This window comes from Coregonus clupeaformis, chromosome 24 (assembly GCF_020615455.1).
Source record: "Coregonus clupeaformis isolate EN_2021a chromosome 24, ASM2061545v1, whole genome shotgun sequence".
Taxonomy (NCBI): Eukaryota; Metazoa; Chordata; class Actinopteri; order Salmoniformes; family Salmonidae; genus Coregonus; species Coregonus clupeaformis.
Window position 1 is genome coordinate 27,471,361 of NC_059215.1, and position 16,350 is coordinate 27,487,710.

The 16,350-nt window shown below is 46.0% G+C and overlaps 1 protein-coding gene across 2 annotated transcripts in view; it reads right to left on the minus strand.

Moving 5' to 3' along the window:
- The window catches only part of slc6a18 (solute carrier family 6 member 18), a 26,858-nt gene extending 11,632 nt beyond the window's left edge, over positions 1–15,226 (minus strand). Inside the window, exons 1-5 of one of the 2 annotated variants that reach the window (XM_041844956.2) lie at positions 15,091–15,226; positions 11,548–11,688; positions 10,764–10,901; positions 6,315–6,496; positions 5,650–5,760 (exon numbers count right to left, since the gene is read on the minus strand). In XM_041844956.2, coding sequence (XP_041700890.2) covers positions 5,650–5,760; positions 6,315–6,496; positions 10,764–10,901; positions 11,548–11,688; positions 15,091–15,226 — 708 coding nt within the window. Of the gene's footprint in view, positions 1–5,634; positions 5,761–6,314; positions 6,497–10,763; positions 10,902–11,547; positions 11,689–15,090 lie in introns of both variants that reach the window. The other variant, XM_045207139.1, reaches the window with a different exon arrangement.
- Positions 15,227–16,350: the final 1,124 nt, after the last annotated feature.

The following is a 16,350-nucleotide window of genomic DNA, read 5'->3' on the forward strand; positions in this document are numbered from 1 at the left end:
TGGTGGCAGCATCATGCTGTGGGGATGTTTTTCAGCGGCAGGGACTGGGAGACTAGTAAGGATCGAGGGATGAACAGAGCAAAGTACAGCGAGATCCTTGATAAAAACCTTCTCCAGAGCGCTCAGGACCTCAGACTGGGGCGAAGGTTCACCTTCCAACAGGACAAAGACCCTAAGCACACAGCCAAGACAACGCAGGAGTGGCTTCGGGACAAGTGCCTGAATGTCCTTGAGTGGCCCAGCCAGAGCTCAGACTTGAACCCGATCGAACATCTCTGGAGAGACCTGAAAATAGCTGTACAGCGATTCTCCCCATCCAACCTGACAGAGCTTGAGAGGATCTGCAGAGACGAATGTGAGAAACTCTCCAAATACAGGTGTGCCAAGCTTGTAGCGTCATACCCAAGAAGAATCGAGGCTGTAATCGCTGCCAAAGGTGCTTCAACAAAGTACTGACATGGCACTCCGGTACCGCTTGCCGTGCGGTAGCAGAGAGAACAGTCTATGACTAGGGTGGCTGGAGTCTTTGACAATTTTGAGGGCCTTCCTCTGACACCGCCTGGTATAGAGGTCCTGGATGGCAGGGAGCTTTGCCCCAGTGATGTACTGGGCCGTACGCACTACCCTCTGTAGTGCCTTGCGGTCAGAGGCCAAGCAGTTGCCATACCAGGCGGTGATGCAACCAGTCAGGATGCTCTCGATGGTGCAGCTGTAGAATTTTTTGAGGATCTGAGGACCCATGCCAAATCTTTTTAGTCTCCTGAGGGGGAATAGGCTTTGTCGTGCCCTCTTCACGACTGTCTTGGTGTGTTTGGACCATGATAGTTCGTTGGTGATGTGGACACCAAGGAACTTGAAGCTCTCAACCTGTTCCACTACAGCCCCGTCGATGAGAATGGGGGCGTGCTCAGTCCTCTTTTTTTTCCTGTAGTCCACAATCATCTCCTTTGTCTTGGTCACGTTGAGGGAGAGGTTGTTGTCCTGGCACCACACGGCCAGATCTCTGACCTGAGGCTGTCTCATCGTTGTCGGTGATCAGGCCTACCACTGTTGTGTCGTCGGCAAACTTAATGATGGTGTTGGAGTCGTGCCTGGCCATGCAGTCATGGGTGAACAGAGAGTACAGGAGGGGACTGAGCACGCACCCCCTGAGGGGGCCCCCGTGTTGAGGATCAGTGTGGCAGATGTGTTGTTACCTACCCTTACCACCTGGGGGCGGCCCGTCAGGAAGTCCAGGATCCAGTTGCAGAGGGAGGTGTTTAGTCCCAGGATCCTTAGCTTAGTGATGAGCTTAGAGTCTAGGTCCAAAAGACTTCTCAACAGCTTCTACCCCCAAGCCATAAGACTCCTGAACAGCTAATCATGGCTACCCGAACTATTTGCACTGCCCCCCCCACCCCATCCTCTTTACGCTGCTGCTACTCTGTTAAGTATTTATGCATAGTCACTTTAACTCTACCCACATGTACATATTACCTCAACTACCTCAACTAGTCGGGTGCCCCGCACATTGACTCTGCAACGGTACCCCCTGTATATATAGCCTCCCTACTGTCACTTTATTTTACTGTATATATAGCCTCCCTACTGTCACTTTATTTTACTTCTGCTCTTTTTTTCTCAACACTTTTTTGTTGTTGTTGTTTTATTCTTACTTTTTTTTGTTTAAAATAAATGCACTGTTGGTTAAGGGCTGTAAGTAAGCATTTCACTGCAATGTCTGCACCTGTTGTATTCGGCGCATGTGACCAATAAGATTTGATTTGATTTGATTTGACTTGACCTTACTGCAGTACGGCATCGTAAACCGACTTCAGTGGGCAAATGCTCACCTTCGATGGCCACTGGTACGCTGGAGAAGTGTGCTCTTCACGGATGAATCCCGGTTTCAACTTTTTCGGGCAGATGGCAGACCATGGGGCGCTCTGTTCAAGACATTGACATCAGCACACTGATGGGTGAGCAGTTTGCTGATGTCAATGTTGTGAACAGAGCGCCCCATGGTGGGTTATGGCTTGGGCAGGCAGAAGTGAAAGACAATGAACAAAATTGCATTTTATCGATGGCAACTTGAATGCACAGAGATACCATGATGAGATCCTGAAGTCCATGGTCGTGCCATTTATTCGCCGCCATCACCTCAAGTTTCAGCTAGATAAAGCACGGACCCATGTCGCAAGGATCTGTAAACAATTCCTGGAAGCTGAAAATGTCCCAGTTCTTCAATGGCTTGAATACTCACCAGACATGTCACCCATTAAGCATGCTTGAGATGCTCTGGATCTACGTGTACGACGGCATGTTCCAGTTACCGCCAATATCCAGCAACTTCACCAGACATGTCACCAAGCAACAGTGAAGCATCAGCTTTTCCGGACGACTGTGTGATCACGCTGTCCGTAGCCGATGTGAGTAAGACCTTTTTAACAGGTCAACATTCACAAGGCCGCAGGGCCAGATGGATTACCAGGACGTGTACTCCGAGCATGCGCTGACCAACTGGCAAGAGTCTTCACTGACATTTTCAACCTCTCCCTGACTGAGTCTGTAATACCAACATGTTTCAAGCAGACCACCATAGTTCCTTTGCCCAAGAACACTAAGGTAACCTGCCTAAATGACTACTGACCCGTAGCACTCACGTCTGTAGCCATGAAGTGCTTTGAAAGGCTGGTCATGGCTCACATCAACACCATTATCTCAGAAACCCTAGACCCACTCCAATTTGCATACCGCACCCAACAGATGATGCAATCTCTATTGCACTCCACATTGCCCTTTCCCACCTGGACAAAAAGAACACCTGAGTGAGAATGTTGTTCATTGACTACAGCTCAGCGTTCAACACCATAGTGCCCTCAAAGCTCATCACTAAGCTAAGGACCCTAGGATTAAACACCTCCCTCTGCAACTGGATCCTGGACTTCCTGACGGGCCGCCCCCAGGTGGTAAGGGTAGGTAACAACACATCTGCCACGCTGATCCTCAACACAGGGGCCCCTCAGGGGTGCGTGCTCAGTCCCCTCCTGTACTCCCTGTTCACCCATGACTGCATGGCCAAGCACGACTCCAACACCATCATTAAGTTTGCCGATGACACAACAGTGGTAGGTCTGATCACCGACAACGATGAGACAGCCTATAGGGAGGAGGTCAGAGACCTGGCCGCATGTTGCCAGGATAACAACCTCTCCCGCAACGTGATCAAGACAAAGAAGATGATTGTGGACTATCAGGAAAAGGAGGACCGGCCACGCCCCCATTCTCATCGACAGGGCTGTAGTGGAGCAGGTTGAGCGCTTCAAGTTCCGTTGTGTCCACATCACCAACAAACTATCATGGTCCAAACACACCAAGACAGTCGTGAAGAGGGCACGACAAAGCCTATTCCCCCTCAGGAGACTGAAAAGATTTGGCATGGGTCTTCAGATCCTCAAAGTTATACAGCTGCACAATCGAGAGCATCCTGACTGGTTGCATCACTGCCTGGTATGGCAACTGCTCGGCCTCCAACCGCAAGGCACTACAGAGTGCGTACGGCCCAGTACATCACTGGGGCCAAGCTTCCTGCCATCCAGGACCTCTATACCAGGCGGTGTCAGAGGAAAGCCCTAAAAATTGTCAAAGACTCCAGCCACCCTAGTCATAGACTGTTCTCTCTGCTACCGCACGGCAAGCGGTACCAGAGCGCCAAGTCTAGGTCCAAAAGGCTTCCTAACACCTTCTACCACAAAGCCATAAGACTCCTGAACAGCTAACCATGGCAATAAAATAAGTGTTAAGAGCTTGTAAGTAAGCATTTCACTGTAAGGTCTACACTTGTTGTATTCTGCGAATGTGACACATTTGATTTGATAGAGCATGTTTGGGATGCTCTGGATTGACGTGTATGACAGCGTGTTCCAGTTCCTGCCAATATCCAGCAACTTCACACAGCCATTGAAGAGGAGTGGGACAACATTCCACAGACCACAATCAACAGCCTGATCAACTGTATGTGAAGGAGACTGGTTTTCTGATCCACACTCCTGCTTTTTTTTTTTTAAAGGTATCTGTGACCAACAGATGCATATTTGTATTCTCAGTCATGTGAAATCCATAGATTAGGACCTAATGAATTTATTTCAGTTGACTGATTTCCTTATATGAACTGTAACTCAGTAAAACCTTTGAAATTGTTGCACGTTGCGTTTATATTTTTGTTCAGTGTAGATGTACTGTATAGTGTATCTACCTCAATTACCTCGTACCCTGGCATATCGACTCAGTACTGGTACCTCGTGGTTTTTAGCCAAGTCATCGTTAATCATGGTGTATTTATTCCTTGTGTTATTATCTTTCTATTCGTTTTATATTTTTCTCTCTGAATTGTTGGGAAGTTAGCATTTCACTGTTAGTCTACACCTGTTGTTTACAAAGCATGTGACAAATTAAATTAGATTGGAGTGGCCACTTGCTGATGTGTTTTGATAGTAATCGCTCAAGTCTGCAAGTGTTTTGGGCAAAATGACAATTGAGACGATGAGCACTTGACGTCCCAACTGCTATTTGTCAATATTCCTAAATTAATTTGTGAGCGTTGTCTCCTTGACATGTCTTGTAGCATGACTCGATATGAAACATAGGCACTCGGACAGACACAGATGCGTACTCCAATGGACAGTGGAAAAAGTTGTAAAAACAAAATGACATCTCTACTCCTGCACAAAATATTTGCAAGCGTATCGGTCGCTAGTGCTTTCATCAGCTGATTTTAGCTTATCTTAGCCTTTATAAGCTCAGTGGTTGTAGCCTGCTGCTAGCTAGCTAGCTAGCTTCATTGACACACAAAGGGTTGTAAAGTTAGCTAGCTAGCTAGCTAAGGATGTTGGGCGCTGCAGTGATAAACAGCATGTAGCTTGTCACTTATTTACGATAGTTTGATAGCTTGCTGATGAAGCAGTCAGTCCGTACTGACGGCAGGTAGCTTAGTGGTTAAGAGCGTTGTGCCAGTAACCGAAAGGTCGCTGGTTCTAATCCCCGAGCCGACTAGGTGAAAAATCTGTCTGTGCCCTTGAGCAAGGCACTTAACCCTAATTGCTCCTGTAAGTCGCTCTGGATAAGAGCGTCTGCTAAATGACTAAAATGTAAAATGTATTTCAGCATGTTTCCAGAGCACACAAAAGCTACGTTGTAACGTTGGGTCAGCTAAACGCACAGCGCAGCAGAGCAGACTCGGTACTGTACTGACTCGGGGCAGAGCAAGCCGTTTGCTGCTTCATTAGCTCATTGTGATAATGTTACTACAGTAGCTAGCTAGCTAATAGAAGGGTTGCACTATCTGGTTAGCTTCTCTCTCGTTTCATATAAAGTGACAGGCTTAGTAAGCTAATGGACAAGTTTTAGTGGACATGATCAAACTTCCAAAATACACTAAACTCCTTACGTAGATGTGCAATCGCATTACTAAGACCTCCTCTGCAACAATGGTGCAGTGGAACAACTAGCGTTTGAGATTGACTCGTGAACGCGCATATCGAGTGCTCAAAGTGTTCGGTTTGAGATCCAGCCATCCTCACACACACACACACACAGACTCAAAACCACACAGACTCAAAACCACACAGACTCAAAACCACACAGACTCAAAACCACATACACAGGACTTACGTCAGGTGTGAACAGGTACATTAGACCTTCAGAAGCTCCAGGTAGGGTCAGGGCTCTCACCAGAAAGATGGTCAGTACCAGGTAGGGGAACGTTGCTGTTACATACACAGCCTGGAATAAGACAGGTGATGGAAGGGCATATTTTTTTCAGCCGCTTGCCACAACAAACTCCAACGAAGATCAACATTCTAAAGTTGGCAGATGTTGGTTACTTTTAGAATGTTGTGTTGTAGAACAGCTGACAGGGCATTCAGAGACATGGGGTTGACACCTTTTCCATGGTTATCGGTGCCACTTTACAATGACGTGATGAAACTTTGAAACAGGAAGGTGTTGTAGCAAACTAGTATCATGAAATACATGCATCAGGAAACACTTTGTTGACTTGTCAGAGAAATATCAGCGAGCTAGGCTACCTAACTGCAGTAAAATAGCTACCTAGCTCTCTGCTTGGATAAACACAGAACGTCAGCACACTGTTTTCTGGCTAAACAGATCCATCTCGTCTCAAGTCTTTTAGTTAAATATTTAAATCTTGGTAACTCCAACTAGAGCGTTCAGATTGAGCAAACTTTGTTCTAAAATTGCATGAAACCATCTTGGCTGTATCTGTACCGGGCTTTAACCCCCCAGAGGTAAAATGCAGCACACTGTCTGCCTCTCACCTTGCCGATGGTCTCGATTCCCCTGATGAAACAGATGTAAACGATAGCCCAGGCAGTAGCTAAGCTGACCACCATCCACCACTGTAGAGAGCCACTGGTCTCCATGTTAGGAGTGATGTTCAGGGTCTGACGGTACCAGAAGTAGTTGACCGGCGTGCTTTCTACACACTCCTCCACGTACCCTGGATCAAATGATCATTTACTTTGGTCAAATTACATAATGTACACTTGCTGTTCATTCTTCAACTGTGGTCCAACCTACAAACTGTGCATGGTCCCTGACAAATGAACAAAGAGCTAGAATTAACTAATAATAATAATAATAATAATAATTGATTGGATTTATATAGCGCTTTTCTACAGAGGTACTCAAAGCGCTTCATACAGTGCCTTGCAAAAGTATTCATCCTCTTGGTGTTTTTCCTATTTTGTTGCATTACAACCTGTAATTTAAATTGATTTTTATTTGGATTTCATGTAATGGACATACACAAATAGTCCAAATTGAGGAAGTGAAAAAAAAATAAAAATACGTGTTTTCAAACATTTCTAAAAATTAAATCACGGAAAAGTGGTGCGTGCATATGTATTCACCCCTTTGCTATGAAGCCCCTAAATAAGATCTGGTGCAACCAATTACCTTCAGAAGTCACATAATTATTTAGATTGCACACAGGTGGACTTTATTTAAGTGTCACATGATCTGTCACATGATCTCAGTGTATATATTTACACCTGTTCTGAAATGCCCCAGAGTCTGCAACACCACTAAGCAAGGGGCACCACCAAGCAAGTGACACCATGAAGACCAAGGAGCTCTCCAAACAGGTAAGGGACAAAGTTGTGGAGAAGTTCAGATCAGGGTTGCGTTATAAAATCATCCGAAACTTTGAACATCCCACGGAGCACCATTAAATCCATTAATAAAACATGGAAAGAATATGGCACCACAACAAAACTGCCAAGAGAGGGCCACCCACCAGAACTCTCAGACCAGGCAAGGAGGGCATTAATCAGAGGCAACAAAGAGACCAAAGATAACCCTGAAGGAGCTGCAAAGCTCCACAGCGGAGATTCGAGTCTCTGTCCATAGGACCACTTTAAGCCGGACACTCCACAGAGCTGGGCTTTACGGAAGAGTGGCCAGAAAAAAGCCATTGCTTAAAGAAAAAAATAAGCAAACACGTTTGGTGTTGGCCAAAAGGCATGTGGGAGACTCCCCCAACATATGGAAGAAGGTACTCTGGTCAGATGAGACTAAAATTGAGTTTTTGGCCATCAAGGAAAACACTATGTCTGGCGCAAACCCAACACCTCTCATCACCCCGAGAACACCATCGGCAGGGACTGGGAAACTGGTCAGAATTTAAGGAATGATGGATGGTGCTAAATACAGAGAAATTCTTGAGGGAAACCTGTTTCAGTCTTCCAGAGATTTGAGACTGGGATGGAGGTTCACCTTCCAGCAGGACAATGACCCTAAGCATACTGCTAAAGCAACACTTGAGTGGTTTAAGGGGAAACATTTAAATGTCTTGGAATGGCCTAGTCAAAGCCCAGACCTCAATCCAATTGAGAATCTATGGTATGACTTAAAGATTGCTGTACACCAGCGGAACCCATCCAACTTGAAGGAGCTAGAGCAGTTTTGCCTTGAAGAATGGACAAAAATCCCAGTAGCTAGATGTGCTAAGCTTATAAAGACATACCCCAAGAGACTTGCAGCTGTAATTGCTGCAAAAGGTGGTTCTACAAAGTATTGACTTTGGGGGGGTGAATAGTTATGTACGCACAAGTTTACTGTTTATTTTGTCTCATTTCTTGTTTGTTTCGCCAAAAAAAATATTTGTATCTTCAAAGTGGTAGGCATTTTGTGTAAATCAAATGATACAAACCCCCAAAAAATCCATTTTAATTACAGGTTGTAAGGCAACAAAATAGCAGGTCCCCCTGCTCAAGCCAGCGCATCTCCAGGCCCGTCTGAAGTTTGGCAATGACCATCTGGATGATCCAGAGGAGGAATGGGAGAAGGTCATGTGGTCTGATGAGACAAAAATAGAGCTTTTTGGTCTAAACTCCACTCGCCGTGTTTGGAGGAAGAAGAAGGATGAGTACAACCCCAAGAACACCATCCCAACCGTGAAGCATGGAGGTGGAAACATCATTCTTTGGGGATGCTTTTCTGCAAAGGGGACAGGACGACTGCACCGTATTGAGGGGAGGATAGATGGGGCCATGTATCGCGAGATCTTTGGCCAACAACCTCCTTCCCTCAGTAAGAGCATTGAAGATGGGTCTTCCAGCATGACAACGACCCGAAACACACAGCCAGGGCAACTAAAGAGTGGCTCCGTAAGAAGCATCTCAAGGTCCTGGAGTGGCCTAGCCAGTCTCCAGACCTGAACCCAATAGAAAATCTTTGGAGGGAGCTGAAAGTCTGTATTGCCCAGCAACAGCCCCGAAACCTGAAGGATCTGGAGAAGGTCTGTATGGAGGAGTGGGCCAAAATCCCTGCTGCAGTGTGTGCAAACCTGGTCAAGACCTACAGGAAACGTATGTTCTCTGTAATTGCAAACAAAGGTTTCTGTACCAAATATTAAGTTCTGCTTTTCTGATGTATCAAATACTTATGTCATGCAATAAAATGCAAATTAATTACTTAATCATACAATGTGATTTTCTGGATTTTTGTTTTAGATTCCGTCTCTCACAGTTGAAGTGTACCTATGATAAAAATTACAGACCTCTACATGCTTTGTAAGTAGGAAAACCTGCAAAATCGGCAGTGTATCAAATACTTGTTCTCCCCACTGTATGTCTCTCTCGCTGTCTCTCTCTCTCTATATACACTGCTCAAAAAAATAAAGGGAACACTAAAATAACACATCCTAGATCTGAATGAATGAAATAATCTTATTAAATACTTTTTTCTTTACATAGTTGAATGTGCTGACAACAAAATCACACAAAAATTATCAATGGAAATCAAATTTATCAACCCATGGAGGTCTGGATTTGGAGTCACCCTCAAAATTAAAGTGGAAAACCACACTACAGGCTGATCCAACTTTGATGTAATGTCCTTAAAACAAGTCAAAATGAGGCTCAGTAGTGTGTGTGGCCTCCACGTGCCTGTATGACCTCCCTACAACGCCTGGGCATGCTCCTGATGAGGTGGCGGATGGTCTCCTGAGGGATCTCCTCCCAGACCTGGACTAAAGCATCCGCCAACTCCTGGACAGTCTGTGGTGCAACGTGGCATTGGTGGATGGAGCGAGACATGATGTCCCAGATGTGCTCAATTGGATTCAGGTCTGGGGAACGGGCGGGCCAGTCCATAGCATCAATGCCTTCCTCTTGCAGGAACTGTTGACACACTCCAGCCACATGAGGTCTAGCATTGTCTTGCATTAGGAGGAACCCAGGGCCAACTGCACCAGCATATGGTCTCACAAGGGGTCTGAGGATCTCATCTCGGTACCTAATGGCAGTCAGGCTACCTCTGGCGAGCACATGGAGGGCTGTGCGGCCCCCATAAGAAATGCCACCCCACACCATGACTGACCCACCGCCAAACCGGTCATGCTGGAGGATGTTGCAGGCAGCAGAACGTTCTCCACGGCGTCTCTAGACTCTGTCACATCTGTCACGTGTGCTCAGTGTGAACCTGCTTTCATCTGTGAAGAGCACAGGGCGCCAGTGGCGAATTTGCCAATCTTGGTGTTCTCTGGCAAATGCCAAACGTCCTGCACGGTGTTGGCCTGTAAGCACAACCCCCACCTGTGGACGTCGGGCCCTCATACCACCCTCATGGAGTCTGTTTCTGACCATTTGAGCAGACACATGCACATTTGTGGCCTGCTGGAGGTCATTTTGCAGGGCTCTGGCAGTGCTCCTCCTGCTCCTCCTTGCACAAAGGCGGAGGTAGCAGTCCTGCTGCTGGGTTGTTGCCCTCCTACGGCCTCATCCACGTCTCCTGATGTACTGGCCTGTCTCCTGGTAGCGACTCCATGTTCTGGACACTACGCTGACAGACACAGCAAACCTTCTTGCCACAGCTCGCATTGATGTGCCATCCTGGATGAGCTGCACTACCTGAGCCACTTTTGTGGGTTGTAGACTCCGTCTCATGCTACCACTAGAGTGAAAGCACCGCCAGCATTCAAAAGTGACCAAAACATCAGCCAGGAAGCATAGGAACTGAGAAGTGGTCTGTAGTCACCACCTGCAAAACCAGTCCTTTATTGGGGGTGTCTTGCTAATTGCCTATAATTTCCACCTGTTGTCTATTCCATTTGCACAGCAACATGTGAAATTTATTGTCAATCAGTTTTGCTTCCTAAGTGGACAGTTTGATTTCACAGAAGTGTGATTGACTTGGAGTTACATTGTTTTGTTTAAGTGTTCCCTTTATTTTTTTGAGCAGTGTACTTTCGCAAGCCACTGTACCTGTGTTGTTGTGGTTGAGGGGACATTGGCTCCAGGGCAGGGGTTCCTGGAAGGAGTTGAAGAGGTACCAGAGTACCCAGGCCACGATAGTGTTGTAGAACAGACTCACACAGAAGGACACCATCATAGAGGCTACACCTGATGGACACAGGATAGTAGATCAGAAACACTGAACAACAGCTAGTAGGGGACGTTTGTCACGCGTGCTGTAGGTGGGTGCAGTGGTGGAATCAAACGCAGGACACCGAAGTATAGTCCAACAGACTTTAGTAATCTCCAACAAGGAAATAAGACAACTCTTGCCCGAAGGCGAAATTACGCACGAAGGCGAAACAAAACGAAAGCGCACAAAACAGGTGCGTAACACTCCAACGCAGTGGAGGGAAGCTCAACCGAGCGAAATCACAAATGAAGCCCTACACACGACAGACCAAAATCAATAACACACAACACCTGACAAACACAACGAGAAACTTATGGGACACTAATTACGCTAAACGAGAACAGGTGTGACAACAAACAGACAAAAGCAAACGAACATGAAACATACAACGGTGGCAGCTAGTATTCCGGAGACAACGAACGCCGAAGCCTGCCCGAACAAGGGAGAGAGGCAGCCTCGGCCGAAACCGTGACAACGTTCCCTGTCTGGCTGTTAGTTTTAGCCGCCCACTTAATCCTGAGAAAAGACAAAAAGCTGCACAGTCTAATGACTCCGATGCAATAATTTATTCAACCATCGTTTCAACAGCTAAGCTGTCTTCATCAAGGTTTCATCACCTACCTACTCCTCCCAGGTAGGGTGATATGGAGTTCCAGACTCCGATGCTGCCCATGCGGAGCCTCTGTCCTATAGCCAGCTCCAAATAGAGCAGAGGCAGACCCTGAAACACCAGGGCTATCAGGTAGGGGATCAGGAACGCACCTGGGGAGAGGAGAGAGGGGACACGGGTCAAACACCAGGGCTATCAGGTAGGGGATCAGGAACGCACCTGGGGAGAGGAGAGAGGGGACACGGGTCAAACACCAGGGCTATCAGGTAGGGGATCAGGAACGCACCTGGGGAGAGGAGAGAGGGGACACGGGTCAAACACCAGGGCTATCAGGTAGGGGATCAGGAACGCACCTGGGGAGAGGAGAGAGGGGACACGGGTCAAACACCAGGGCTATCAGGTAGGGGATCAGGAACGCACCTGGGGAGAGGAGAGAGGGGACACGGGTCAAACACCAGGGCTATCAGGTAGGGGAACTGGAACGCACCTGGGGAGAGGAGAGAGGGGACACGGGTCAAACACCAGGGCTATCAGGTAGGGGAACTGGAACGCACCTGGGGAAAGAGATGTTCAGTAGATGTTGAACTAACTGTCAACAACATTTCATCTAACTATCCATTAACCCTAAACTTAAACCCTGGAACCTTAAGAGGCTAACTGCCAGGGCTATCAGGTAAGGGAACTGGAACGCACGTGGGGAGAGGAGAGGGGGACTGGACAGACGGGTCCAATGTGAAACCAGGTCAGAGTAGAATGAAGTTGTCCCCAGGCTTTTGATCAGGGGTAACAGTTTGTAGATGTTCAGTAGCTGTTCCCTAACCGTATAACCTCAAACCTTATAGGCCAGTTACTTATTTTACTCATGAACACCATACAAATTCTCATTTAAATGTACACAGTTCTTTCTTATGTGACATATTGGCCTCCATTTTAAATTGTAATGGATTTGGGTCAGGTCTGAATAAATTAACCTCCAATCCATGGAACACTACTAGAGCTTTATGTAATAATGATATGCCATTTAGCAGACGCTTTTATCCAAAGCGACTTACAGTCGTGTGCATACATTTTAACATATGGGTGGTCCCGGGGATCGAACCCACTACCCTGGCGTTACAAGCACCGTGCTCTACCAATTGAGCTACAAGAGGACCACAATGTAAACTTGACATTGTGACCTCATTGATCCGGGAGTTGACCAGTAGACCCAGATATACAGTCAGGTCTACGATACCCTCCCCCATAGCCCCTGGTTGGGATAAGGGTTAACAGTAGAACAGCCAAGCCTCGAGGCATCCCAGTTCAGGCTAATGCTGTGTCTTTGGGGCGTCAACACTAACTGCCTAATGAATAAATGTTGTATATGCTATTGCAAGAATAATCCTTTGGTTCTGTTTATGGTCTTACGTAACATTTAGAATTAAAAAGCAAACTATTTCAAAGTGCACAATAGCATTTTAATTAGTTAATGTTACTATAGGCTATATGTAAAAACTAAAAACCACTAAAAACACTGCAAGTGTTAATATACACCATAATCCAATATTATTTTGTTTAGGCAGTTCTTAAGAAACGTTATGAAACTAAGAAAATGTATTTCAAAAGAACAGAATAGCATCGTTTTTGTTTTATTATGTTCTGTGCTTATAGCCTAGACTATGTGCTGCTGTGGAACGCATGGAATTGCAGTTATTCTATAAAAGTGATATTTTGAAATAGATCCCAATCTGCTCAATTTTGAGAGTTGTTTGGCAAATGTTGGTCTTTTCAAAACTTTAGAATGTGCTCTTTCTGATAGGTTATAGAAATCAAAACGTCCAGGGTCCTGGGTGCCGCATCGGTCAAAAGCACTGCACCGCAGTGCTGAGGCGCCACTACAGCCTGGGGTTCGATCCCAGCCTGTGTCACAACCGGCCGTGACCGGGAGCCCCCTAGGACGGTGCACAATTGGCCCAGTGCTGTCCGGGGTAGGGTTTGGCCCAGTGCTGTCCGGGGGAGGGTTTGGCCCAGTGCTGTCCGGGGTAGGGTTTGGCCCAGTGCTGTCCGGGGTAGGGTTTGGCCCAGTGCTGTCCGGGGGAGGGTTTGGCCCAGTGCTGTCCGGGGTAGGGTTTGGCCCAGTGCTGTCCGGGGGCCTATGTGTGAAATCAAACGATTTTTTATATTATAGGCCTATGTGTGAAATCTGTTTTATATAGTAGGTGAAGTTTGGATGGGCAGCCAACTGTCGGGTGAAGGAAGGGCAGTGGGGGAAAATGGCATGGCCTCCAAAACTGCTTATAAAACATAATGTTTGTGATATTGAAATTCTAACAACGTCAGTGTGTTAAATATATTTTTGTAGGAAACGTCAGACTGAGAGGGACGTGACTTTAAAATGGCAGAGATATTACAATTTTAAATTCACATGACTTTCCAAAGATGTCGTCTGCACTTCCAGTGTTAAACCCTAGCATAGTGCTCTTCCAGTGTTAAACCCTAGCATAGTGATTGTGTTTAAGACCTAAACATCAGCCAGGTATTGTAGGAGAGCCTATGAGAATAGAAGCCTTGTATTGTAGGAGAGCCTATGAGAATAGAAGCCTGGTATTGTAGGAGAGCCTATGAGAATAGAAGCCTGGTGTTGTAGGAGAGCCTATGAGAATAGAAGCCTGGTATTGTAGGAGAGCCTATGAGAATAGAAGCCTGGTATTGTAGGAGAGCCTATGAGAATAGAAGCCTGGTGTTGTAGTAGAGCCTATGAGAATAGATGCCTGGTATTGTAGGAGAGCCTATGAGAATAGAAGCCTGGTATTGTAGGAGAGCCTATGAGAATAGAAGCCTGGTGTTGTAGTAGAGCCTATGAGCATAGAAGACTGGCAGTGGCTGACATATCTCAGATAACCCTTCTAAGCCACAATCACGCAGTTTCTGTTCATTATGTATTCAGATATATAAACGGAGTAGATAATGTTTGACTACTGTAAGTTCCTCTGTACAAAAGTGCCTGCCAAGTATCCTCAAACATTATCTAGTTGGTCTGTACAGTACATATTGATACAACATGGACAGAAACCACAAGATATAGTATAGTGATGCAGGTCTTTAGATGTTGTACACCATATAATTGTGTCATTCCAAACTGGACGGAGAGGTATCGCTCAAGTCGCAACAAAATGGAATGTAACGTTGCGGGTAAAGTTCAGAATGACACAATTTCGTGTGTACTGAGAGCTTTGACATTTCTGAAGGGAAGTATTTGGGTGTTTTTGGAGCCTTTGTTCATGTTTTTTTCCGTACTGCAGAACGAGCAATGAGGAAGTGTATCGCGAGTGGTGTAATCTTCTCAAATCCAATTGAAATCGCAAAATAAGTGTCTGGACCCTTCGATAAAATGGAATTTACTTTTAAAAATGTAGATTCTGGTTGTAAAATAAACTTCTCCTTTAAGTTAAAATGTTAAATAATTCGAGTTATGTCATCAAATCCTACAACCACTCAGGTCTCCGGAGGAGTTGCTTAACATGAACAAAGTTGGAGTGAAAAACAAAATAAAAGATGTGTAAAAGCATCTATACCCCCTCCGTAAATCTGGCAGAGGTAGGGGAAACGCCACACGTTGCCCACTCCAACAGCAAAGCCAATGCAGGTCAGCAGATACTCTGCCTTGTTGTTCCACTTGGGTCTCTCCTCTTCCCCCTTGGTTTCCTCCATACCCTCCTCCGGCATCCTCAGCTCTCAGCAGTAGTTTAGCTCAGTAGTAGATCAAGCTCTGGTTTGCAGTTTAGCCCAGTGTGTTTTAGCCCAGGTCCTAGCACTCTGAACCTATGTTTATTCTACAGAGGGAACACAGTTGTTCTGTTGTCCACTTGAATTCACCGGTTGGGTGTTTGTATCTTTACTCCAGTGTCTGATCTGAAACACATGGTTAATGTGTGAGGGCGCTCTATGAGTCTCCAGTGTTTTTCCGTGTCCCGCTGTAGTTTTCCAGTAGGGTGGTGTTCAGTAGGTGTAGCAGACGTGAAATGGCTACCTAGTTAGCGGTGCACTAGTACAGTTCAATCGTTTGACGTCACCCGCTCTAAAGGCCAAGAAGTAGTTGTTTCCCTTGCTCTGCTGTGACGGGTAACGATGCTTCGTGGGTGACAGATGTCGATGTGTGTTTAAGAGAGGTTCCCTGGTTGAATCCAGCTTTGGGGCAAGGAGATGGACAGAAGCAACACTGTTGCATAGGGTCACAGGGTCTAAGTCAAAAGCGCCAAAATAAGATCTGATGAGAGTGTAAAGTTACAGTAGCTAATTAGGGTTAATGGTCAATGTGTGAGGGAACTCTTAACGATTCTCCAGTGTTTTCCCATGTCCCTGTAGTTTTCCAGCAGCCTCCTTGTCTTAGCAGGTTAGGAGAACTTATGCAGCAGGTTAGGATAATTAACATAGCAGGTTAGGAGAATTAGGTTAAGGTTAGGGTTAGCGGAAATGCTCTCCTAACTGGCTATTAAAAGTCACTTACGGTCGTAGCTGTATTTTTAAGAAGTCCTGTGTAGTAAGGTCCTTACAGGTGAGAGGCCCGCTTGGCAGGCAATAAATAGTCATGTTACAAAAGTGGCAAAATCAGCACTGATGTGAGAGTGAAGTTACAGTATTTATTCTTAATTTAGGACACGAATTGGGGTTAAAGGTTAAACTTTACTTTGTTATTAGAAAGCAAGCACCATAGTTCATTCTGGCTCTCTGTAGGTAAGTCTGGAGAGGTTGCGGTGGGGTTTGAGACTAGCACAAGTCCAGACAGACCCAAACAGGAAGGAGGAAGGAGCCTTGTTGCGTCTGTTTATATATGG